Source organism: Saccostrea cucullata, unplaced genomic scaffold (assembly GCF_032062105.1).
Source record: "Saccostrea cucullata isolate Sc308-1 unplaced genomic scaffold, CSIRO_AGI_Scuc_v1 ctg3647, whole genome shotgun sequence".
In the NCBI taxonomy this organism is placed as follows: domain Eukaryota; kingdom Metazoa; phylum Mollusca; class Bivalvia; order Ostreida; family Ostreidae; genus Saccostrea; species Saccostrea cuccullata.
In genome coordinates this window covers 1-21,070 of record NW_026938999.1, presented here as the reverse complement: position 1 = coordinate 21,070, position 21,070 = coordinate 1, and the positions used below count along the sequence as shown (strand labels likewise).

Here is a 21,070-nt window from a genome sequence, read left to right as displayed (position 1 = left end):
TAAAAAAAGACTGAAGTAGAATACTCCTTTTACCTCTTGATAACACGAAGAAAATTTAGACCTTGAATTGTGAAATTCTGAAGTTCTTAAATTCCTGTGTGAATTGATCAAAGGAACAATATGATGTGTCCTCTACATGTATAAAGAATTTTAAATTTTGAAAAATACATTTTTAACACTCAACAAATGTTAGTTTGGTCATAAGATAAGCAATCATGATGACTTATATATTAAATCCCAATGAATCGTCCCTTGCTTATATTATAGTTGAATATATCTATTCAGTATATATAACTTTTGTATCTGTATCACCTCTGGCTTTTTCGCCTTATGAAACACGAGAGCATTTTTTTTTTACTTTACAATGAAAAAAGACGATATGGCTTTCATAAACATTTGGAAACACTCAAAAGCTTCTTGATATATTCCTGAAAAATGACAGTTACAAACAGATTTTATGATTTACAACCCTGACCTTTGAATTTTTATGTCGAAATAAACAGGGGACTTTAAAGACCTAAAGGAAATTGTAAGATAAAAATTCACTGCAAAAGCTTCAATCTAAAGATATTGAGCGGAAACAAAATTGTTTTTAAAAAGACGGAATATTGTTATTTATTACCTTGACCTATGACCTCAATATATCTATTTTAGGCCATAAGGAGTTATTTTTACTAACACATATAGGTCATTAAACTGAGATATTTTGAGAGACCAAATTGATATGGATGCTCAAGGCTTAACATGTCAACAATGTGAATTAATTTTGACTGTTGTTTTGTTCAGTTTTGACACAAATGGGAGTATAATGATAACTGGCATTTGCATGATAAAAACCTACGACATTTCAAAGTTATACACAACCATTCCCCACGATGAATTAAAGCACAGGCCTTTTGATATCATTAACTGTTGCTTTTTTCAATAAAAATGAAACTCTTGAATTGTCCTTCCTTCCTGGCCATTGCAAACATAAGTTCTATGTTGGCATTAAAGAGATGCTTAAGTTTCTGATTGACAATATCTATGTGGTCTCTGGAGACCAAGTCTTCATGCGATCCGTTGGGGTTACCGACGGTTCCCGTTGCGCTCCATTGTGCGCAGACCTGTTTTTGTATTCATATATGACGCAGAATTTCTGCAGAGTCATGCGTAAGAAGAGAGCACTTGCTGTGGCCTTAGGCTTGGCATTTGAATGAATTGACGACGTATTGTCCATTAACAAGAGTGAATGTGAAATTATTTCGAACTATTTTATTGCATTGTTGCCAATGTATCATTGAGTACTGGATAATGCTTGTAGTCATCGGAACTTTTTCAGTTACATTTTTACAAAGGTTTGAGAAGTATGACTGTTCTCTGTAACTTATTAAACATCTGAAATGTAAAACAAAAAAAAATTAATTTAAGATAAAAAAAAAATAAAGGTTAGAATATCCGCTTTATGAAAACACAAAAAGGGAATTTAAATAATCTTTGATACAGCTTTTAACTCTTTGGGTATTTTTTAATGATTCTATTTTAATATAGAAAAATATTTAACTTTTCGATGTACATTTGGTCACCTTCAATCACTTCTGCATTAAATCTATAATATAAAAAGCTAACCAGGATTGTAAGATTTAAGAGAAATTGTGATATTGCTACATTTAAGTATAAATTTAAAAAAAAAAATCCAACATCTAACCTTTGACATTTTCAACATATTTTGTTTAGATTTTATTTTTAAAAAATATACATGTATTTTTTCAGCTTTCATCATTCAGATAACAATTTTCATTTGCTGTTTTTTACTAAACATTCACTCATTAATTCATTCTTCTTGTTATTCCATAAAAGTATTTGTATCACCAAGATATATCATAAAAAATGTATATTCCTATGTTTTCTTATAATTCTTACATTTATCTTTCAAATATTTTTTTCTCAAAAAAGATCAACCCTTTTTGAACGGGATGTCCTCCAGTTTTAATGGAAACATATATTTTTCAATTGCATGGTTTATACAAATTATTTTGTTTACTTCGAAAAACATACCCGTATACATGATATGAAACTATTTTTCTTATAAAATGAAGGTATCTAACATTTGGTATACATACAAGTGCAAATAATAAACAGAATATTTCTAATCATCATGATCTCATTTATTTAGCAATCATCTCTTAAGGAAAATAAAATTTCAGCACATTATTTACATATATTCGATCATTTTTACTTTACCACTGTTAAACTCGGCCACAACGAGTTTGTCTCTGGTGTCTACACATAAACCCCATGGATACTTTAGATCACAGTTATCAATGTAATGAAGGAACTGTTCGTCCTGATCAAGAATGTGGATACAGTGGTTGTTACAGTCTGCTGTCAGGATCCGACTCTGGCTGTCTATTGTGATGCCAAGTGGATCAAATGATCCCTTGGTAGTAGAGGGATGACCAGTGTATCTAAATCGGAGCTTTCCTGCATAATTAACCACTACTACTGCCTTGGCTTTCTGGTCAGCCACACAGATATCTAGGTTCCTGTTCTCACTGATGTGTTTAAGGTAACCCGATGAATACAGAGGTTTACCTTCACTATCAAACTGAATGGTTTGTTTCTCTATGGAGCCAGTGTAACGGACAACTTTTGATTGTTTATCATCGCTGTACATGGTGACTAACAAGTCACCAGAGGAGGTACCATAGACACAGTAAGGTTTCCAGTCCTGTAGTCTGATCACTTGCCATATCTGTTTATTCTTCACTATGTTTACAGTTCTTGTATCAGGGTCAGTATAAACTAGATCTCCACTCCTTGTCACTGTGATATCACCTGGCCATTTCCCTGATTTGGTTTGGATTAATTTCAGAAGTTTGCCCTGGAGGTTGTAGAGTTTCATCATTTTGTCTTGTCCACATGTCCAGAATTCCTCGTCACTTTGACAGCTAACGCCGCGTGGGATATACCCTGTATTTATCGTGGCAATGACCTTTGATTCATCAAGCAGTGGTTTTTTTTGGAGGACAATATACACCTTCTGGTGTCTCCAGTGAGAAGACATGAAAAGATTTTCTCGAATCATAAGGCACCACTTCATGCTTCTTGGACTTGTCAGAGATGTGTTCCACCATACAAGTCTTGCACAGATTCATGTAACAAAAGTTACAGTACATTTGTACAACTCTGTCTTTACATAAATCACATCTGATAATGTCCTGGGCACAAAATTTAGGATTCATATTAACAGATTGCTGAAAAAACGTAAGATTTAATCAATATTATTGAATAATTTTAACGTAAAGACTATAGTGTAAAACAGCATGCACGTTAACAAATGACATTGTGTGTTAAGAAGGAGGAGGAAATGTGATTTTTACCTGTTAAATATTTTCCTTGTAACGGCGTGAACTTAAACTGTGGCTGCAATGATTTATCAGTAAAACAACAGTTGACTTTTTATAATCATAGATAAATTATCTTATACCACGCTTACATGAACTTTGATATTAAACTGACACGCTTTTGCTTTTATCTGTTTCTATGTTGTTTTATTTTTTATTCCCAATTTGATAATATTTATGTACATCATATTAGCTTAGTTGTTTACTGTTGACCTGAAATGTACTTTTTGTAGTGTTTTACTATTAAGCATAAATTTTCAAGAGAAGATAAAAATTTTCACCATAAAAAACTGTGTACAAAATTTACCTTAAATACAACTTGTAGTCATTAGGCCAATATCTTGCTGATTAATGTAATACTATCCTGCAGAGACGAAAATTACCGATTCTTCGATTTTCATTTTTTTATGTGTAATTTCATAAAACCAAAGGCAACTTTAAAAAAAATTAGGAGTTTCAATCTTGTGAATTACAAAGTTTCGGGGTATATAGTGATCACATGTCCATCTGGCTGTCCGTCTGTCAGGCCAATATCTTTCTTATGGTGGAATATTTGAATGTACAACTTCACACAAAGATTATTCATGACCACCAGGGTGTGACATGGCCTTAACTCAAAATCATTTGGGCAAGTTCAAGGTCATTAAAAGAAAAGATTAATAATTTGTGTCCAGTCCATATCTTTCTTAAGGATAAAATTGGTGGGTTCCTATTTTACACAGAGTGCTTGACCTCAGGGGTGTCAAGCCTTGACCCAAGGTCATTTGTGTAAGTTCAAGACAGTTATAGTTAAAGTTCATGATTCATTTCTGGGTCGGTATCCAACAATTGAATTTGGTTTTGTTTTAAACCAACCCGTACGAAATTCAGAGACGTATTACGCCTGGATTTTTTGCAAATCCTGGCGTACAAGAGACGTTTTCTTATAAATACGGTTCATTTTCAGGCGTACACGTATTTTTGCCAGAAATACGTCTCCTTTTTTCCAGGTGTAATTTCTAAATCCGGGCGTATTTTCTACTTAGTCTCTTTGGCACAAGGAATTTAAAACTTAGAAAATTTCAAAAGGCGCGTATTTTTGAAAATTCTGGTGGATTTTTCAACTTATAGCCAAAAAAACTTAGTCAACTCATTCTCTTTTTTAAAAAGTATTGAGTTACATAAGAAACATTTTTATGATATTATATAACTGAAACAAAAAACAAAATATTGCATAATATACATTACAATATTGCATTTAGTTTGTAATTACCTATATTAAATATTATTCAAAGCTTATTTTTCATAAATTAAACTGATTTTTTTTAGAACTTTGTCCCATGGACCTGAAATTTTGTCATTCCCATTTTTTTTTTAAAAATTGATATTATTTTTCTTAACACAAATGATTTCTATAACTGTAAAGTAAATAGTATATATTCTTTGAACTTCATGATTTGTTTAGTCAGGCTATAAACATACATGTTATTACATCATTTTAATGTTTTTTTATAAAATGCTTTATATTTGGTATATTCAGATACTATTACATTACCATCAACTTTCACTTCCCTAGCCTAACCTGCTGGGATTGTGGTAATTACTTACAGATGTGTTGAGCATGTTTAGGAACAACTTATCTGTGATGTTGTAAACCTTTCTAAGAACAGCTTATCAATTTTACATCCGGTTTGTGTGCAGTTTTATTTCCCACCCTAATCTTTAAAATAAGTGAATTCATATAGTGAATACACCTTGTTTATACACTGATGGAATTTAATTTTATGTTGTGTAAACAAAACAGCATTTTTTCTTCAATTTACAAATTGTACTGAGTAGAACTTCCAGAAATCATAAAACTGTTTAGCTAACTAGGGGGTTGTAAACAACAGCATCTGCATCCAAGTATTTGCGCCAATTTTAAACCACCAGGCAGGTCATGCCAAGAACAATGAGATTAGAGAAAGCCACAACAAAGCACAGATGGTGTAGAAGAGGTAATTATTTTGAAAACATAGCTTAACATTGAAACTTTTTATCTATGAAAATAAAAGACAGCTGAATTTGCTTTTGATTTGCAGAGCTTGAAAATTGGGTCAGTAGTATTTTGAATTGCATAAATTATTTTCTAGTGTTTTTCTTTTTCCAGAAAATGATTTACATCTAAATCCTTATCACAGTTGAAAAATTGATTGAATGATGAAAGGGTCATAAGAGGAGGAGAAAAGATATTGCAATATTAAGAGTTGACCAGCAGCATTAAGCTTTCCATTTTATTGCAATATGCCAGTGAACTGCAGCCACTGGAAGATATTTGCATCAGGAAGAAGAAGACTGTTTGCAATGCCAGTTATAAAACATTCAAACTTCTTTTTGTGAATATTTCAATCTATGAAAATGTGATTGGGGAATGTGATGTGAAACGTGAATGACAGAATCGCTTGTGATTTGCATCTTTTATGCCAATTTAGGAGTAAAAAGAATGACAGGAGTACTCAGCATGATTCTCAAAACTGTGATTCACTGTGATTACTGGAATGTTTCAACTGTTTTACTATAAAACTCAGCCTTGGATGTTAAAATGCTGTGAAATGGTTAATATAATTCTTACATGTAACTGTGCTTTGAAATAGTAAATGTAAGATTATGATTTTTTTAATTTTAATGACAATCCTTTATTTGAATTTCATACACATTTTATCACACTGAAAAAATATTCAGAAAATAAAAGTGATGTATGCTAAGCTTAATTTGTCTAATCTTTTTTAGTATATGTAGTCAAAAATCTTTGTACTAAAGTTGATTGTACATTTATATTCATGCTATAGTTGTAGCTCCCATTGCAGTAATATAATTAATATTTAATTCAAATTTATTTAAAGCAGGCGTATTTTTTGTACAGGCGTATTTTTTTGTACGGGCGTATTCTTTAATACGGGCGTATTTATTTTGCAGGCGTATTTTTAAGAGTATGCTTGAAATCTAGGCGTAATTCTATTATTAAAATTTCCAGGCGTACTCATTTGCATATTTCGGCCAAAAATACGGGAGGATTACGCCTCGTGTACGCCCGTATTTTACATTATACGCCTGGTTTTATATATTCATTTCAATAGAGATTTCCACAAGGATTTTTAGATTAAAAAAAGCATGTATTTTTTGAAAATACGTGACTTAAATTTCGTACGGGAGAGGCCATGAAATTCAAAATTTTGAAAGAGGCACCATTGAATTTCATAATTATAAAATTAGCATGCTTATTTTATTTACTTAATACCCAGAGGTAGATCAGAGTAAAAAAGAGAAAATGCACTTCCACTTTGTAACCATTTGTGCACCCCACCAAAAAGGAACCACTGACCCTCAGAAGCCACATATTTCTTCATCATAAATAAAAATACTTGGATCATTAGCATAAAACCCAGGAGCAAAGGAAAAGATTGTCCAAAAATTAATGCATTTTCACTATATAATCAAAAGAGCCCCCTACACCAAATGGCAAAACCCATGACACAGGGGCCATGAAATTCATAAATTTGGTTGAGGCATTATAATTTTATACTAAGTTAGTTTGATAGCGAGGGGCAGAGAAAAAGATTTTCAAAGAATTAATGCATTTTCACTATATAATCAATAGAGCCCCGCCCTAACACCAGAACCCCTGACTCTGGGGCCATGAAATTCACAATCTGGATGAGGCACTCTTGCTCATCATAACTATTAGTTGTTAGTTTATTTAATACCCAGGACCAGAGAAGAAGATTTTCAAAGATTTAATGCATTTTCACTATATAATCATTAGAGCCCCGTTCTAACACCAGAACCCTTGTCCCCGGGGCCATAAAATTCAATATTTTGCAAGAGGCACTCTTGCTCATTATAACTATGTACTTAGTTTATTTAATACCCAGGAGCAAGGAAGAAGATTTTCAAAGACGTAATGCATTTTCACTATATAATCAATAGAGCCCCGCCCTAGCACTAGAACCCCTGACCCTGGGGCCATAAAATTCACAATTTTGGAAGGGGCACTCCTGCTCATTATAACTATATACTTAGTTTATTTATTACCCAGGAGCATTCAAAGAAATAATTAATGCATTTTCACTATATAATCTGTATAGCCCTGTCCTAGCACTAGAACCCCTGACCCTGGGGCCATGATTTCACAATTTTATTAGAGGACTCAATGCTCATTACATTCATGCTAACAGTTTGCCTGCTTGAAGTCCAGGAGTAAAGAAGAAGATTTTTTAAAATTTCATTAATTTTAGTGGTTTTGGCCCCACCCCTCAGGCCCCAGGGGGGGTAGGGACCATGAAATTCACAATTTTTGTTCCCGCTTATCCATAGATGCTGTATACCAAATTTGGTTGAAATTGGATCAGTGGTTTCAGAGAAGAAGGTGAAAATGTTTAAATGTTAAACACATGACACACGACACACATAAAAACGGATAGCAATAGGACACCTGAGTGACTCAGGTGACCTAAAAAGGTTGCTTATAATTATGACCTGAGGATGTAACAAAATCCTTACCAAAACTCACTGTAGAAAACAAGATGTGTTTGTGAAACACTGATGCCCCTGTATGGCAAGGTATACCAAAGGATAAACTTTTTGAAATGCATATGTACATCGAATATGTTGGTTCCCAAAGTAAGGTGTTCTCACATGAAATACACTTGTGAAATATTAAAACCCAATAACTAGTACCACCTGATCATAAGTTATGGCCAAGGTTGAAGCTTTTTTGAAAGAAGGTCAAACTTAAAGGTCAATGTCAAAGTTGTAGGTATATAAAGTAAGATAACATACATGTATTTACAGATGAAATCCCTAACCCTAAAAGAAGAAGGTATAGTTTTAGCTTTATTGCACCCTAAAAATGTAATGACATCAAAATGTTTTGAAACTGGCTTAAATATTAGTTAAATAAATGACTCTGACAAATCAGGTAAGAATATCACATGAAGGTTTACCATTCTGCAAATATGACGTCATTAATGTGAAGCATTTCTCTACTTTGAACAGAAAAAGCCTCAAAATGGCACATTTCAAGGGTGATTTTCATCAAGAAAACAGTGTCTACAGCCGTCGCCCACTTTAATTTTTTGATATTTTGTGCAAAATTCAATAACAAATCATATATATCTCAAGATCTTTGTGGGCGATGCCTGTGGACAATGTTATCTGAAGAAAATTCCATTGAAAATTGGTGTCTTCTGCAGCTACGGGGAAATTCACGTTTATGACGTCAAAATAAGCATTTAAAAACACATGTGAGAAAACTAACTTGTATGATTTTTTTCTGCACTGAATTTCAATTATTTAAAAAGCATGAGTTTTCAACTTTTACACCAGTGTCATTTTTTTTTAGAAAATCACAGGGCAAAATTTGTATGGAAACCATACCTTCTTCTTTAATGACAAAAGTAATGACCAAGGTTAAAGTTTTTTTTTAAATGGGACAAATTCCAAGGTAAAATAAAATAGTCAACATTATTGGCACCCAATGAATGGTCATGTCACAATTACATGCGTAAACTAGGAGACTTATTGTTCACAGAACAATAAGAGGTCTTTCCACCTTCTTTGATGTTTTCAATTTTGTTTATTTGACTCCTTAAAATTAAATTCCATGAATAAAAAAACCAAAACTGTCTTAACCGATAGAAAAAATTAAAATTAAAAAAATTGAAATGACCTTGACCTTTGACCTTCATAAAATGTCAAGGTCAAAGGTCAAGGACACAATGCAATTGACCCCATGCTTTTACCACTTATAGTTTTCAAGTTATAAGATTTTATATTAAGTACAAAGAAGTTAAAGGGGTCATCAGATCCTTTTGCATTTTTACAATGAAGTTAGGCCTAAAGACCCTTAACACATTAGAGAAGGTTTGGTGTCTCTACGGTCTACGGTTTTGAAGTAGTAGCGATAACAAGTTTTTTCGCATAAGGGGCAATAACTTTCAATAGGGACAATCTTCAGGGACAAGAATGAAATCTTTGAAAAAGATTCAAGAGAACATATTAAAAATGCAAAGACTGATTGTATATTTTAAAAGACAAAAGAGATATAAAAAGAGCTTGATTTCTCAATTTTTGAGTGACCTTGACCTTTGACCTTTGCATAAATTTAAAGGTCAAAGGTCACTGAATCTAATGCAGTTGGTCCCATGTCTCCACGACTTGTCGTTTTGAAAATTTTTGATTATTTGTAATATTCAAAAAGTTTAACTCATTTTTGAAGGGGTCACCGAATGCTTTCGCAATGAATAGATTGAAGAGGGGCCATTGGTGAAGGTTTCATACCTTTACGGTTTACGGTTTCAGAGGAGTAGCGATAACAAGGGTTTTTAGCACAAGGGGCAATAACTTTTCAAAGGGTCAATCTTAGGGGCCAAGATTTATATCTTCTAAAGAGTTTCAAAAGTACATATCAAAGACATGAGATAGATCATATATGTTTAAGGACATAAGAGCTATTAAGAGAAATTTATTTCTCATATTTGGAATGACCTTGACCTTTGACCTTGAAATGAATTTGAAGCAAAAGGTCATTGAATGTTATGCAGTTGGTTTCACGTCTCTACGACTTTTCGTTTTGAAAATTTTTAATTTTTTGTAAACTTTATAAACTTTCAGGGGCAGTTACTCATTGAAGGGGTCAAAGAAATCTTTCAAGGGTCAAAGAAATCTTTCACAATGAATAGATTGAAAAGTCTCCTAAATTAGTTAAAGACAATGGTGAAGGTTTTATATCTCTATGGTTTACGGTTTCTGAGGAGTAGCGATAACAAGCTTAACGGTGAAAGGGCCAATAACTGTGTAAGGGGTCTAAGTTAAAATATGGGGGGTCATTTTTTTTAACGGAATAACTTTAAATATCCAGTATCATGAACTATAAAGTTTTTCGATAAGTCTTACGGTGTCAAAACATAAGGTGAGAAATAGAATAATAAAAAACATAAGCATTTCAATAGGTCTTTCCACAGAAAGGTGGAAAGACCTAATTATGAAAGTCCTAGCCTTGACCACTCAAACGTTATTGCCAAGGTTAGGGGTTTTTTTAAAAGTAGATCAAACACCAAGGTAAAAGGATCAATATTACTTAATATTCATGCACAAATTAGAGGATTTAATAATATTAAACCATAATTATAACATCATCTAACCAATATTTGGATTTGCTTTTTTATTGATGTTATATTGTACAAATATGTAAATCATAAATCTATACATAAAATACATTCAAAAAATGCATTATTTACCTTAAGTTTACAAACTGTACAAAGTAACAGATAATTTTTTAATAAATCATATCTCACGGATGTAAAAAGAATTTGAGAATAATAAAATTATATAACAATAAATTATAGAGCATTATTTTGTTGATTTTTTGAAAGCTTGTGTATGTATTAACAAGTAAATAATTATTACTTCAGGATTCATAACTCAGGCAATTTGATCAAGCTCAGGTGCTAAAGAGCTTGTCTTGCAGTACTTTTCATGTTAAACCATCCATTAACATTATTAACAAATGTGTATATTATATGTACTACTCCTGATAATATAAACTTCTAACTCTGCATAGCAGTCCAAGTTGAAGCATTGTATCTAAAATTTCTTCTCTGTCTTTTCTTACTAAGATGTTGTAAGGCCTTGAGTAAAGTATTCTACTTCTGGTATCTTCCAGTTTATCAGCATTCCTTAATTTTCTACAATGTTCAGTGCTCAAATCCAAACGAGTGAAAATGATCTGCAATATTAAAATATCCAAATATTATTTACATTTGTTTATACCAGCAATTTAAACAAAAAAAATTATGAACTTATTTCGGTATATTTAATACACGTACTAGCATCAAAAACACTTGTTCATGTGCTGGTATATACAATAGTGAAATACTATACTTTATTTGTTTAAAGTAATAATTGCTTGAAATTGCTGTCAAAATCCTTGTATACTTTTTTCAATAATTTAATCATTTAGCTATAATGTCTTGAGTAACAAGGAATTGTTTTAACTGATGAAATTAAAAAGTAACATTTCAAGCAATTTAAACATTTTTCAGTCCATATCAAGATTGGTTATTTTCTGTTTAACACTTGTGTCAAAAGAAGGAAAATGGGACATTTAGTCATGTTACACTTTTACTGTTAAAATAGCATTATTCTTGTAAATTATAACTGTGAAAAGAAATGGACAGACAGATGTGCAATCATCGTCACAAACCGTGGCTAAAATGTACGATCCACTCCCATTCTGGCTGTGGTTATCGAGAGGAGAATATTTCATAGCTCTTTAAAGTATTGACCAATGTGAGTAAAGCATAGTCTGAAATTGACCTTTCCTGCGACCTTTCAATACCCAATAGCAGTGTACAAAATACTGCTGATATAACTTGTTGATTTCTATTGCGATGGAAACAAAACTTGTCATTGACTGAATATGATGTCAAAATAGAAAGGCATAAATATTCAAAATTAGGACACTTTTGTGATCAAGCAGCCATGGGTAGGAGAGAGCTATATGTGCACTCTGGACCATGGCTTGAGACAATGATGTGCAATTGACATACTGTGATCAGAAAAATTCAATTGGCCTTTAATTCCAGTAATAAAATTCATTAAAAATTACTAACCTTGGTCTGAACACAGATTATTCCTACAGATGTATTAGGTATAGCAGAGTTCATAACTTCCACTAAAAGCTCCCCTCCATGTTGTCCTAACATATTCTCAACAGCCTGGCTTTGAAGCTTTTTGTCTTTGATACAAAAGTCATCGACATTATCACTTTTATAATGTGGCCACATATTCACCTGAAATGACATTTTTTTATGAGCTTTTATGAGCTTTGTTTTAAAAGCTTTGAATTATATCTTTAATAAGAAACTTATGAAGAAAAAGTGGCTCAATTTATTGGAATTGAAAATAAAACAGAAGGCCAATGGGCCACATTGCTCACCTAATCACCCCCCTCCCCCCCCCCCCCACCCCGATCATGCTTTTAAATACTCTAGATTCTACACTATCCAAAGATTCTTCCACATAGGTTTCAGCTTTCCTGGCCCAATGGTTCTTGAGAGGAAAATTTTTAAAGATATTTCCTATATAATTCTATGTAAAACTTGGATCCCTTATTGTGACCCTGCCCTACTTTCAGGGGTCATATTTTTAACAATTGAAAATTTTCACTACCCCAGCATGCTTCCACATAAGTTTCAGCTTTCCTGGTCCTGTGTTTCTTGAGAAGAAGATTTTTAAAGATTTTTCCTATATATTTCTATGTAAAACTTGGATTCCCTATTGTGACCCCGTCCTACCGTCTGGGGTCATAATTTAAGATTCTACGTACACTACTCAAGGATGCTTCCACATAAGTTTAAGCTTTCCTGGCCCAGTGATTCTTGAGCAGAATATTTATTTTCTCTTTAATGAGGGCCTAAATGTATTTAAATTGTCTCAAAAATTTAGTGCATTTCTAAAAGACATTTCTAAAAGTGATAGAAATAGTTTATAGATCCATAAGAGTGTCAAATGATGAACTTGATTTAGCAAGAGAGTTCTTTCAAAAAAGTGGCTAAATAGATATACTTATTACATTAACAAATCTAAAGATAATACATGTACCTCTTATAACTATCACACTAACCTCTCCCACAGTGCCTGTAATTAGAGATGAACATGTAGTAAACCGTGTAGGTTCTCCCAGCACTGTGTATCTGATATCTGGAGTACTGGTCATGTCTTCACCATTCAGCCTCATTTCTGTTTTCTGCCAAGCATCTCCTCTCCTGCAAAATTGTTGAACTCACTTCATTACAAAATACCTCACACTTGTACCATGTTCTGAGACATTGAATATTACAATAAAATCAGCTGGTATCTCATTAATATATGGAATCTTTTTTTCCCTCTAAGGATGAAATTATCAAATTTAAATAAAATGGATGTAAAATGCAGGCAGTAATCAAGTGTAAGTGTCTCTAGTTCTTTTATCTTACAATATAAGACAGAGCTTTACACCAAATGAATGTGGAGCTCATCCCTATATGATACATTAAATCATTCAACTTGTCTGTGTACAATTTACAGTTCATTGGGAATCAAACCTGCTAAAAAAACTTTTAACATGTTTAACCTATCCATTCATCTAAAGAAAGATGTACATCAGGTCCAGGCATCAAAAGCATATCTGCCAGACAAAATGTTTCTATGTAGATACATCAGCTACATGTATGCAGTTAAAGATACAATATACATGTATGCAGTTCATGTAGTTATTTTAACTTATTTGGTAAGAAGATCTGCTCCAAGATATTCATCAATTCATTCATCCATTGGTCACACCTAGCATACAAAGGAAGTCTGGCATAGTTCATGCAACATGGCAACATAGAAAGAACAATCCTTTTAAGTTTCAATCAAAATGTTTGCCTCAGCAGTTTACAAACAATTGAATCGAGGAATTTTAGATATCTTGATTGTTACTTGATGGGGATGTAGTCATTTTAAAAAACAGTAAATAGTAAAAACAAACTTGACTAGAACACTATCATAAAAGCTAGCTAGAGCTCCAAATATTCTGAATTTGTTTCAAACAAATAACTTTTAAACTCACACAGGGTTCAAAAGGAGTATCTTGCTGAAGAGTGTTAGGAGCTGAATAAAGGCACCCTCCACCCCAGTTCTTTGTCCAGACACCAGTCCTTGTATGAAGTCAGAGTAATACTCAATAAACTCTGTAATCCCAGCATACCACAGGCTAAACAGGTGCCTATAGAAATAAATAATATAATATTGACATTTTGACTGTAGGAGAATACCAAATGTACAAAAGCCCAATTTGACACATGTGCAAAGGGTAAAGTTCTCCATAATAGTTTCAGAGTTTTTCAAAAGGTTAACAATTCAGTATTTCCACTATAAACATAACATCCTGTGAAGTATCATGCACAGTAAAAAAAAATACCTTGATAGAAATTCTGATGAGGAAGACCCAATTCTCATTGACATAAATTCCTCTTTAATGTTTCTCCTTGCATGTATTAAACAGTTCTCAATTTCTTCAATTTTAGGTGACATTATGATAGACTCAAGATCTTCATTGAAGGGACTCATACATTTTTTAGTTGATTCTATCAGACATTCCTTAATCTCAAGTAATTTAGTCCAAAATGCAGCACGATTTTTGATACCATAAAATTCAACGGAATACAACTTTTCCAGAACACATTTAGTTAACTCTGTCAATTCTGTCGCTTTTTCATCATAAAAAATCCCAAACGGTTCTAATGTATTAATATTCCATTTGGAAACATCAGATCTGTAACTATTCCCTCTTTCATGAGATTGAGATCGAGAGTCATTGGTACTGTAACTGTCATCACTATCACAAGATTGAGATCGAGATCTCTGAGATAATTTTCTTTTTCGTGATGATCCTGAAGAGGGTGAGATTGGTGTAGGACTGGGATTTGGTGAATCTTCCATTGTCGTACAAAACAAAGTTTTCTAGCACTTCTTCCTAAAAATAAAAAATGAGAGAGATTACAAAACCTTTCAAGTTCTATGATAACTGAGCACTACATTGTAGTTGGTATTAATGCTTTTTTGCAATTAATTTCATACACATGTTGACTGAGATTGAGGGTCATGTGTTTTGTCGAACCAAAAAACCAAACTATTTGCTGGAGACTGTAAGTTGACAAAATGCATTTTGCCCAGAAACAGAGTAAACAAGAGATGTTTGTAAAACACTTACACCCCCCTCCCCCCAAATTGGAATTTTTTTAAGTCCAAAAGGGCATAACTCTGTCTAAAATGGTGCGATCCTACCCAAAACATTTCTTGAACTAGATATTCAGCTGAAAAATCTATATACTAAATTTCATTTCAATATGTGCAACCCCTGCAAAGAAAGGAATGGAAACTGCAATTAAGTGGAATTTCTAAGTCCAAGGGGCATAACTCTAACAAAAAGGAAGCGATTGTACTCAAAACAGAACTTGACCTAGATATTTATCTGAAATACCTGTATACTAAATTTCATTTCAATATGTGCAACCTCTGCAAAGAAAATGAACAGAAACTGCAAATAAGTGGAATTTTTATAAGTCCAAGGGGCATTACTCTGACAAAAATGGTGCAATTGTAAACAAAACATAATTTGACCTAGATATTAACCTAGATATTAACCTGATAAACCTGTATACCAAATTTCATTTCAGTATGTGCAACAGTTGTGAAGAAAATGAACGGAAACTAAATGGACCGACAGACCGACCGACAGCAGCAAAGCAGTATGCCCTCCCTTCTTCGAAAGGGGGCATAATAAATGTTTTTTTTTTATACCTTTTACTTTTGATTAAATTTTGTTATCATATGATTTTTCCCTATATAAAACAAGAGATGTTTGTAAAACACTTATGCCCCCCTCCCCCCAAAATTTGAATTTTTCCATGTCCAAAAGTGCACAACTCTGTCAAAAATGGTGTGATCATACCCAAAACAAATCTTAACCAAGATATTCATCTGACTAATCTGTAATAAATATGTGCAATCTCTCCAAAGAAAATGAACGGAAACTGCAAATAAATGGAATTTTTAAAAGTCAAAGGGGCATAAGTTAACTCTAACAAAAAGGAAGCGATTGTACTCAAAACAGAACTTGACCTAGATATTTATCTGAAATACCTGTATAATAAATTTCATTTCAATATGTGCAACCCCTGCGAAGAAAATGAACGGACACTGCAAATAAATGGAATTTTTCTAAGTTCAAGGGGCATAACTCTGTCAAAAATGGGGCAATCGTACCCAAAACAGAACTTGATCTAGATATTAACCTGATAAACCTGTATATGAAATTTCATTTCAGTATGTGCAACGGTTGTGAAGAAAATGAACGGAAACTACATGGACCGACAGACCAACGGACGGACCGACGGATAGCAGCAAAGCAATATGCCCTCCCTTCTTCGAAAGGGGGCATAATAAATGATTTTTTTTATACCTTTTACTTTTGATTAAATCAGTATGACTGCCATGCTATGATGTACATGTATTAAATTTTGTTATCATATGACTTTTCCCTATATAAAACAAGAGATGTTTGTAAAACACTTATGCCCCCTTCCCCCCAAAATTTGAATTTTTCTAAGTCCAAAAGTGCACAACTCTGTCAAAAATGGTGTGATCATACCCAAAACAAAGCTTAACCAAGATATTCATCTGACTAATCTGTATACTAAATTCCATTTCAATATGAGCAACCTCTCCAAAGAAAATGAACAGAAACTGCAAAAATATGGAATTTTTCTAAGTCCAAGGGGCATAACTCTGTCAATTATGGTGCGATCAAACCCAAAACAAAACTTGACCTAGATATTCATCTGACTAATCTGTATTATAAATTCCATTTCAATATGTGCAATCTCTCCAAAGAAAATGAACGGAAACTGCAAATAAATGGAATTTTTCTAAGTCCAAGGGGAATAACTCTGTCAATTATGGTGGGATCGTACCCAAAACAGAACTTGACCTAGATATTCATGTGATATACTTGTGTACCAAATTTCATTTCAGTATGTGCAACGGTTATGAAGAAAATGAACGGAAACTAAATGGACCGACAGACCGACCCACAGACAGCAGCAAAGCAATATGCCCTCCCTTCTTCGAAGGGGGGCATAATAAGATCATTAGATGCAAATAATTCTCTAGAAATTGTTTTGAATGGATAATCCATGTGCACTGATAGTCAAGTGAGCTAAACCCTGCTTTGAAAGCTGTTTACCCTTACAGTAATCCTCTAGATTTTACTTTCACATTTTTTTTTTTTTTTTTTGCTGATTATAAAAAATATTCTCCTTTGAAGGAAATACTGTAGGCTTATTTTTCTCCTTTTCACACTTACAATTTCATTTGCCCATCCCAGATACAGTTTAATTTTGTTTAAGAAAATATACTATATAATAAGTATTTTTTCAATTTTCATCTTTTTCAATTCGCCCCAATTGTTGGGCAAAAAAAAAAAAAAAAAAAAAAAAAACGGGCGTGAAAATTTCCCTGTAAACAGTTTTTAATAAGTAAACATGTTTATATAAGCTAATTTTAGTAACAAGTATAATTATTTGTTAATTATATTTAAACCAAAGGAGTCATCAATCTTATCATTAAATTGAAAATAAATGATAAAACAGTCATAAATCCTAACAGTGAGATTTAGGAGTGCTCCCTACGCTCGATCGCGATGCTTGTATTTTATACATTCCCCAGTTTAAGAAAATGTTAGTTAATAATTGATTATACATTTAACTTCAATTCCTGACAACTTACCTTCCACATGTGTTTCAACGCTAACATATTGGGCCAAAATAAAATTAGAGTGTTTGGAATTGCCTCCCGCCTCATTGAAATTGCCCCCTCCTGAAAAAATTTTATTGAACAAAAGTAGGAAGATTTTTTTTTAGTTAATCAATTTTTGCCCATTACAATACATGTATCACATGCACCATACAAAACACTGAAATATAGTGTCAGATCTATGTAAAACTAGGATTTTTTGTTGATGGTAGATACTTTTTTTAAAAGTCAGAAAATGTATTTACTATTTACTGAGACATTTATCAAAACATAAACAAATTTCTTCAATTTAAAAAAAAAAAATTCCCTCCCTCCCTCCTGTCTCTGAAACCTTGCAGGCAGCAATTCCAAACAAACAATTTTTTAAGGATGGCCTTGCTCTTTATGGTTACAGCCTTTGAAATGGAACTCTTTTAAACCAACATAATAAAACTATATACAGGAGCATTTCCAACTGCTAAAAGGTAAATAAAGTATCAACAAATATAGTTAAATATATGATTAATTATAGGTTACCATTCTAATAGCCAGAGAAAGTTTAAACTACACTAAATAAATGCCTACAGTAGCGTCGAAAAATCATCAGCGTAAATTGAAGGATTTTACAACACTTGGATCTGTAGCTCTCGATCTGCTTTATCTGTCTGAATTTTCTCTTATCTCTAGCAGAGAGCTACAGTTCTGCAGCTACTCTCAGAGATCTGTTTAAATATTGCAATTTAGTTTTGGCTAAATAAAAACATTCTATGTTATACATTGTCACAAATTAATGATAGTAGAATTTTGTAAAAAGCATCTGTCACCATCTGACCATTGTGTGAGGGTGTGTGTGGTGCATTTCAACCACAGGAGCAAGGAGTTTTAGCATTTTAAAAACAATGTAAACAATTAGAGATGGGAATCGGTAAAATTTTCATAATCGATGATTGGGTTACTCTAAGTAACTAATTATCGATTATAATCGGACATGTAAAAATTATATCAATTTAAATTAGTAAATGGTAAGAATGGGTAAATGACGACTTTCTGTGGTGATCCAGCTGGTTCTTTGTTCATTTTATAGAACCGAAAGTATGTCCATGCCCAGAAACATGCTTTGTTATCCGGGTAGAAAAACAAGAGTTTGTTTATATGCACCATTAGGTAACACAAATAAGTCAAAAGCAATGCTGTGGATGGAAAATTAGGATTAAAAATTATTATGCTTGTAAAATAAAATAAACCGATTGATCAGAATTTTAAAAATGCAATCGATTGCTTGGATTATGTCAGCAATCGACTGATTTTCGATTATAATCGATGACTGGAACACCACTATAAACAATAACCTTGAGCTTCGGGAGCATTCTGCTCACTGGGTCTTGTTTCCATTGTTTTACAGTGTTTATTAATGATCACAGGACAGTGTTTTTTTCCTTATATAACTGGTACCGTTAAACGGCACCGTTCCCAATGCCAAAAAATGTTATTTTTTCCCAATTCTGTGATTAAAAATTCCCAATTTAACTGTGATGCAACAGACTACGACAACTTCGTATTTCTTGTTAAATGAAACATTGTACAAGTTGACTAATTAATCACTTCCGCTGAAATCGAAAGTAGAGAAAGTCGTAATTGGCGGGACACGTGGGTTAGACAGTGTAGTGACAAAAGTGTCATACATTTTGACAAATTGAAAGCATGAAAATGTCAAAGCATGGGACGTTGATATAAAAAACAATAGGTACTTGTTGCTTATTCTTTAAAACAAGGAGTAATAGGTAATTAATTTAAAATATATGCAAAATACATTGCATTTGCATAAATGAGAGAAAATTCGCCTGTTTTTCTTCGATGTTATTTTTCCCAATTAAACCGTTATCGGACCAATTCCAAATATTGGTGGAAAAAAATTGCTGCAGGAGTCGGCAATTTTATCAATAAATAGAAAATAAATGGTAAACAGACATACATTGTAAATCCTATCAGTGAGCTTCGCGAGCGTAGCGAAGCTCACTGATAGGATTTATGTCTGTTTACCATTTATTTTCTATATATTGACAAAATTGCCGACTCTTGTGAATGATAAAACTGCAGAGGATCCTTGTGATTTCAACTTTGGTGTGACCAGGCGCGGATCCAGGAATAAATTGAAGTTAGAGTAGGCGCCAAAATTAGGCAAACGGTCTGGGGGCCGCCGTGAGGCCCCAGTGGGTCCAGGGCAAAGCCCTTGTTGGAGCCCATGGGGCAAAGCCCCCTTAAGCATGGATTCTAGAGATTTTGTAGGCTAAAAGTCTACCAAGTAGACATAATTACATTTTCTAGACGAAACTGTGATTTATGCTAACTTTGACAATTCCGTCACTGGTGACACTCTTTTCTATGTTAAATATATCCAATTGTCCTGAATCAAACTTCTGTAGACTATCTGTAACAAGCTAACAACAATTGTTTTACCTTTTCCTGGCAGTGTCATGCACAAACGAACCCGTTAGCCAAGAAATGTAGAAGAAAACTCTCCAGTCCGAAAAGACTCAGTCAACATGTCAACCATCAATTTAAAGAGTTATCGTTCTTAGCGGGTGCGTCGATTTACCCAAATGGACCCAAATGGAACCCAAATGGACCCAAATGGAACCCAAATGGACCCAAATGGAAACTCAAATGGACCCAAATGGAAATCAAATAGACACAAATGGAATATAAAATATATATATTATATCATATTTCAAGTTTTTACTTATTTAAAATATAGAAAATAATGAAATTAAAACAAATAGAGAATATTATAATATCATTATTTTCTTCTATTGTATTTTTAATAATGTGATTTAATTTATTTGTAATAAATATAACTGAACATACTTGAATAACAAAACTGAAGTATTTGATATTTTTTATGGCCGTAGGAACGGAGGTGGAGGTGGGGGGAGGGGGGTGGGGGGAGGGGTGGAGGCCATGCCTACCCCCTGCCCCTACCCCCAAATAATTTTGCCGGTACACATGTATATAGAATACTATCAAAACTTCGTGTTTCAAAATACAATATTACAGTTTATTAAGTTAAAAAAATCCATTTGTAACTGTAAGTTCATTGATTTTCATCATTTAAATAAGTATTAAAATACGATAATACATATTTAATATTCCATTTGATTTCCATTTGGGTCCATTTGAGTTTCCATTTGGGTCCATTTGGGTTCCATTTGGGTCCATTTGGGTTCCATTTGGGTCCATTTGGGTAAATCGACGCGCCGTTCTTAGCTTAGGTAACGGGATGTTTCGTGCCTTTGCATGGTTCGCCCAGGGGATGGTTCACTTCATTTACATAGTACATTGTATTAATT

The 21,070-nt window shown here is 33.1% G+C and overlaps 2 protein-coding genes across 3 annotated transcripts; both read right to left on the bottom strand.

Moving 5' to 3' along the window:
• Positions 1-2,194: 2,194 nt before the first annotated feature.
• On the bottom strand, positions 2,195-3,082 carry LOC134252076 (tripartite motif-containing protein 2-like). The gene has a single exon (XM_062734512.1). It carries the CDS (start codon positions 3,080-3,082, stop codon positions 2,195-2,197), a length of 888 nt encoding a protein of 295 aa, XP_062590496.1.
• A 7,564-nt stretch (positions 3,083-10,646) lies between these two features.
• Positions 10,647-20,286, bottom strand: LOC134252077 (uncharacterized). 2 transcript variants are annotated; one of them, XM_062734513.1, is made up of 6 exons: positions 20,181-20,286; positions 14,350-14,904; positions 13,999-14,154; positions 13,024-13,171; positions 12,017-12,196; positions 10,647-11,130 (listed from the first exon to the last, which is right to left on the bottom strand). In XM_062734513.1, the coding sequence occupies exons 2-6, from the start codon at positions 14,868-14,870 to the stop codon at positions 10,930-10,932; spliced, it is 1,206 nt and encodes a 401-aa protein (XP_062590497.1). In that variant the 5' UTR covers positions 14,871-14,904; positions 20,181-20,286; the 3' UTR covers positions 10,647-10,929. The 2 variants fall into 2 exon arrangements, with proteins under 2 accessions (XP_062590497.1, XP_062590498.1); XM_062734514.1 differs by having other exon boundaries at positions 13,030-13,171.
• Between the last annotated feature and the right edge of the window lie 784 nt (positions 20,287-21,070).

Coding starts and splice junctions, on each gene's coding strand:
- LOC134252076 (XM_062734512.1), bottom strand. CDS start 3,082: ATGAAGTGGTGCCTTATGATTCGAGAAAATCTTTTCATGTCTTCTCAC.
- LOC134252077 (XM_062734513.1), bottom strand. CDS start 14,870: ATGGAAGATTCACCAAATCCCAGTCCTACACCAATCTCACCCTCTTCA. Junction 14,155..14,349: donor TCATCAGAATTTCTATCAAG/GTATTTTTTTTT, acceptor TTATTTCTATAG/GCACCTGTTTAGCCTGTGGT. Junction 11,131..12,016: donor TAATCTGTGTTCAGACCAAG/GTTAGTAATTTT, acceptor TTAATATTGCAG/ATCATTTTCACTCGTTTGGA.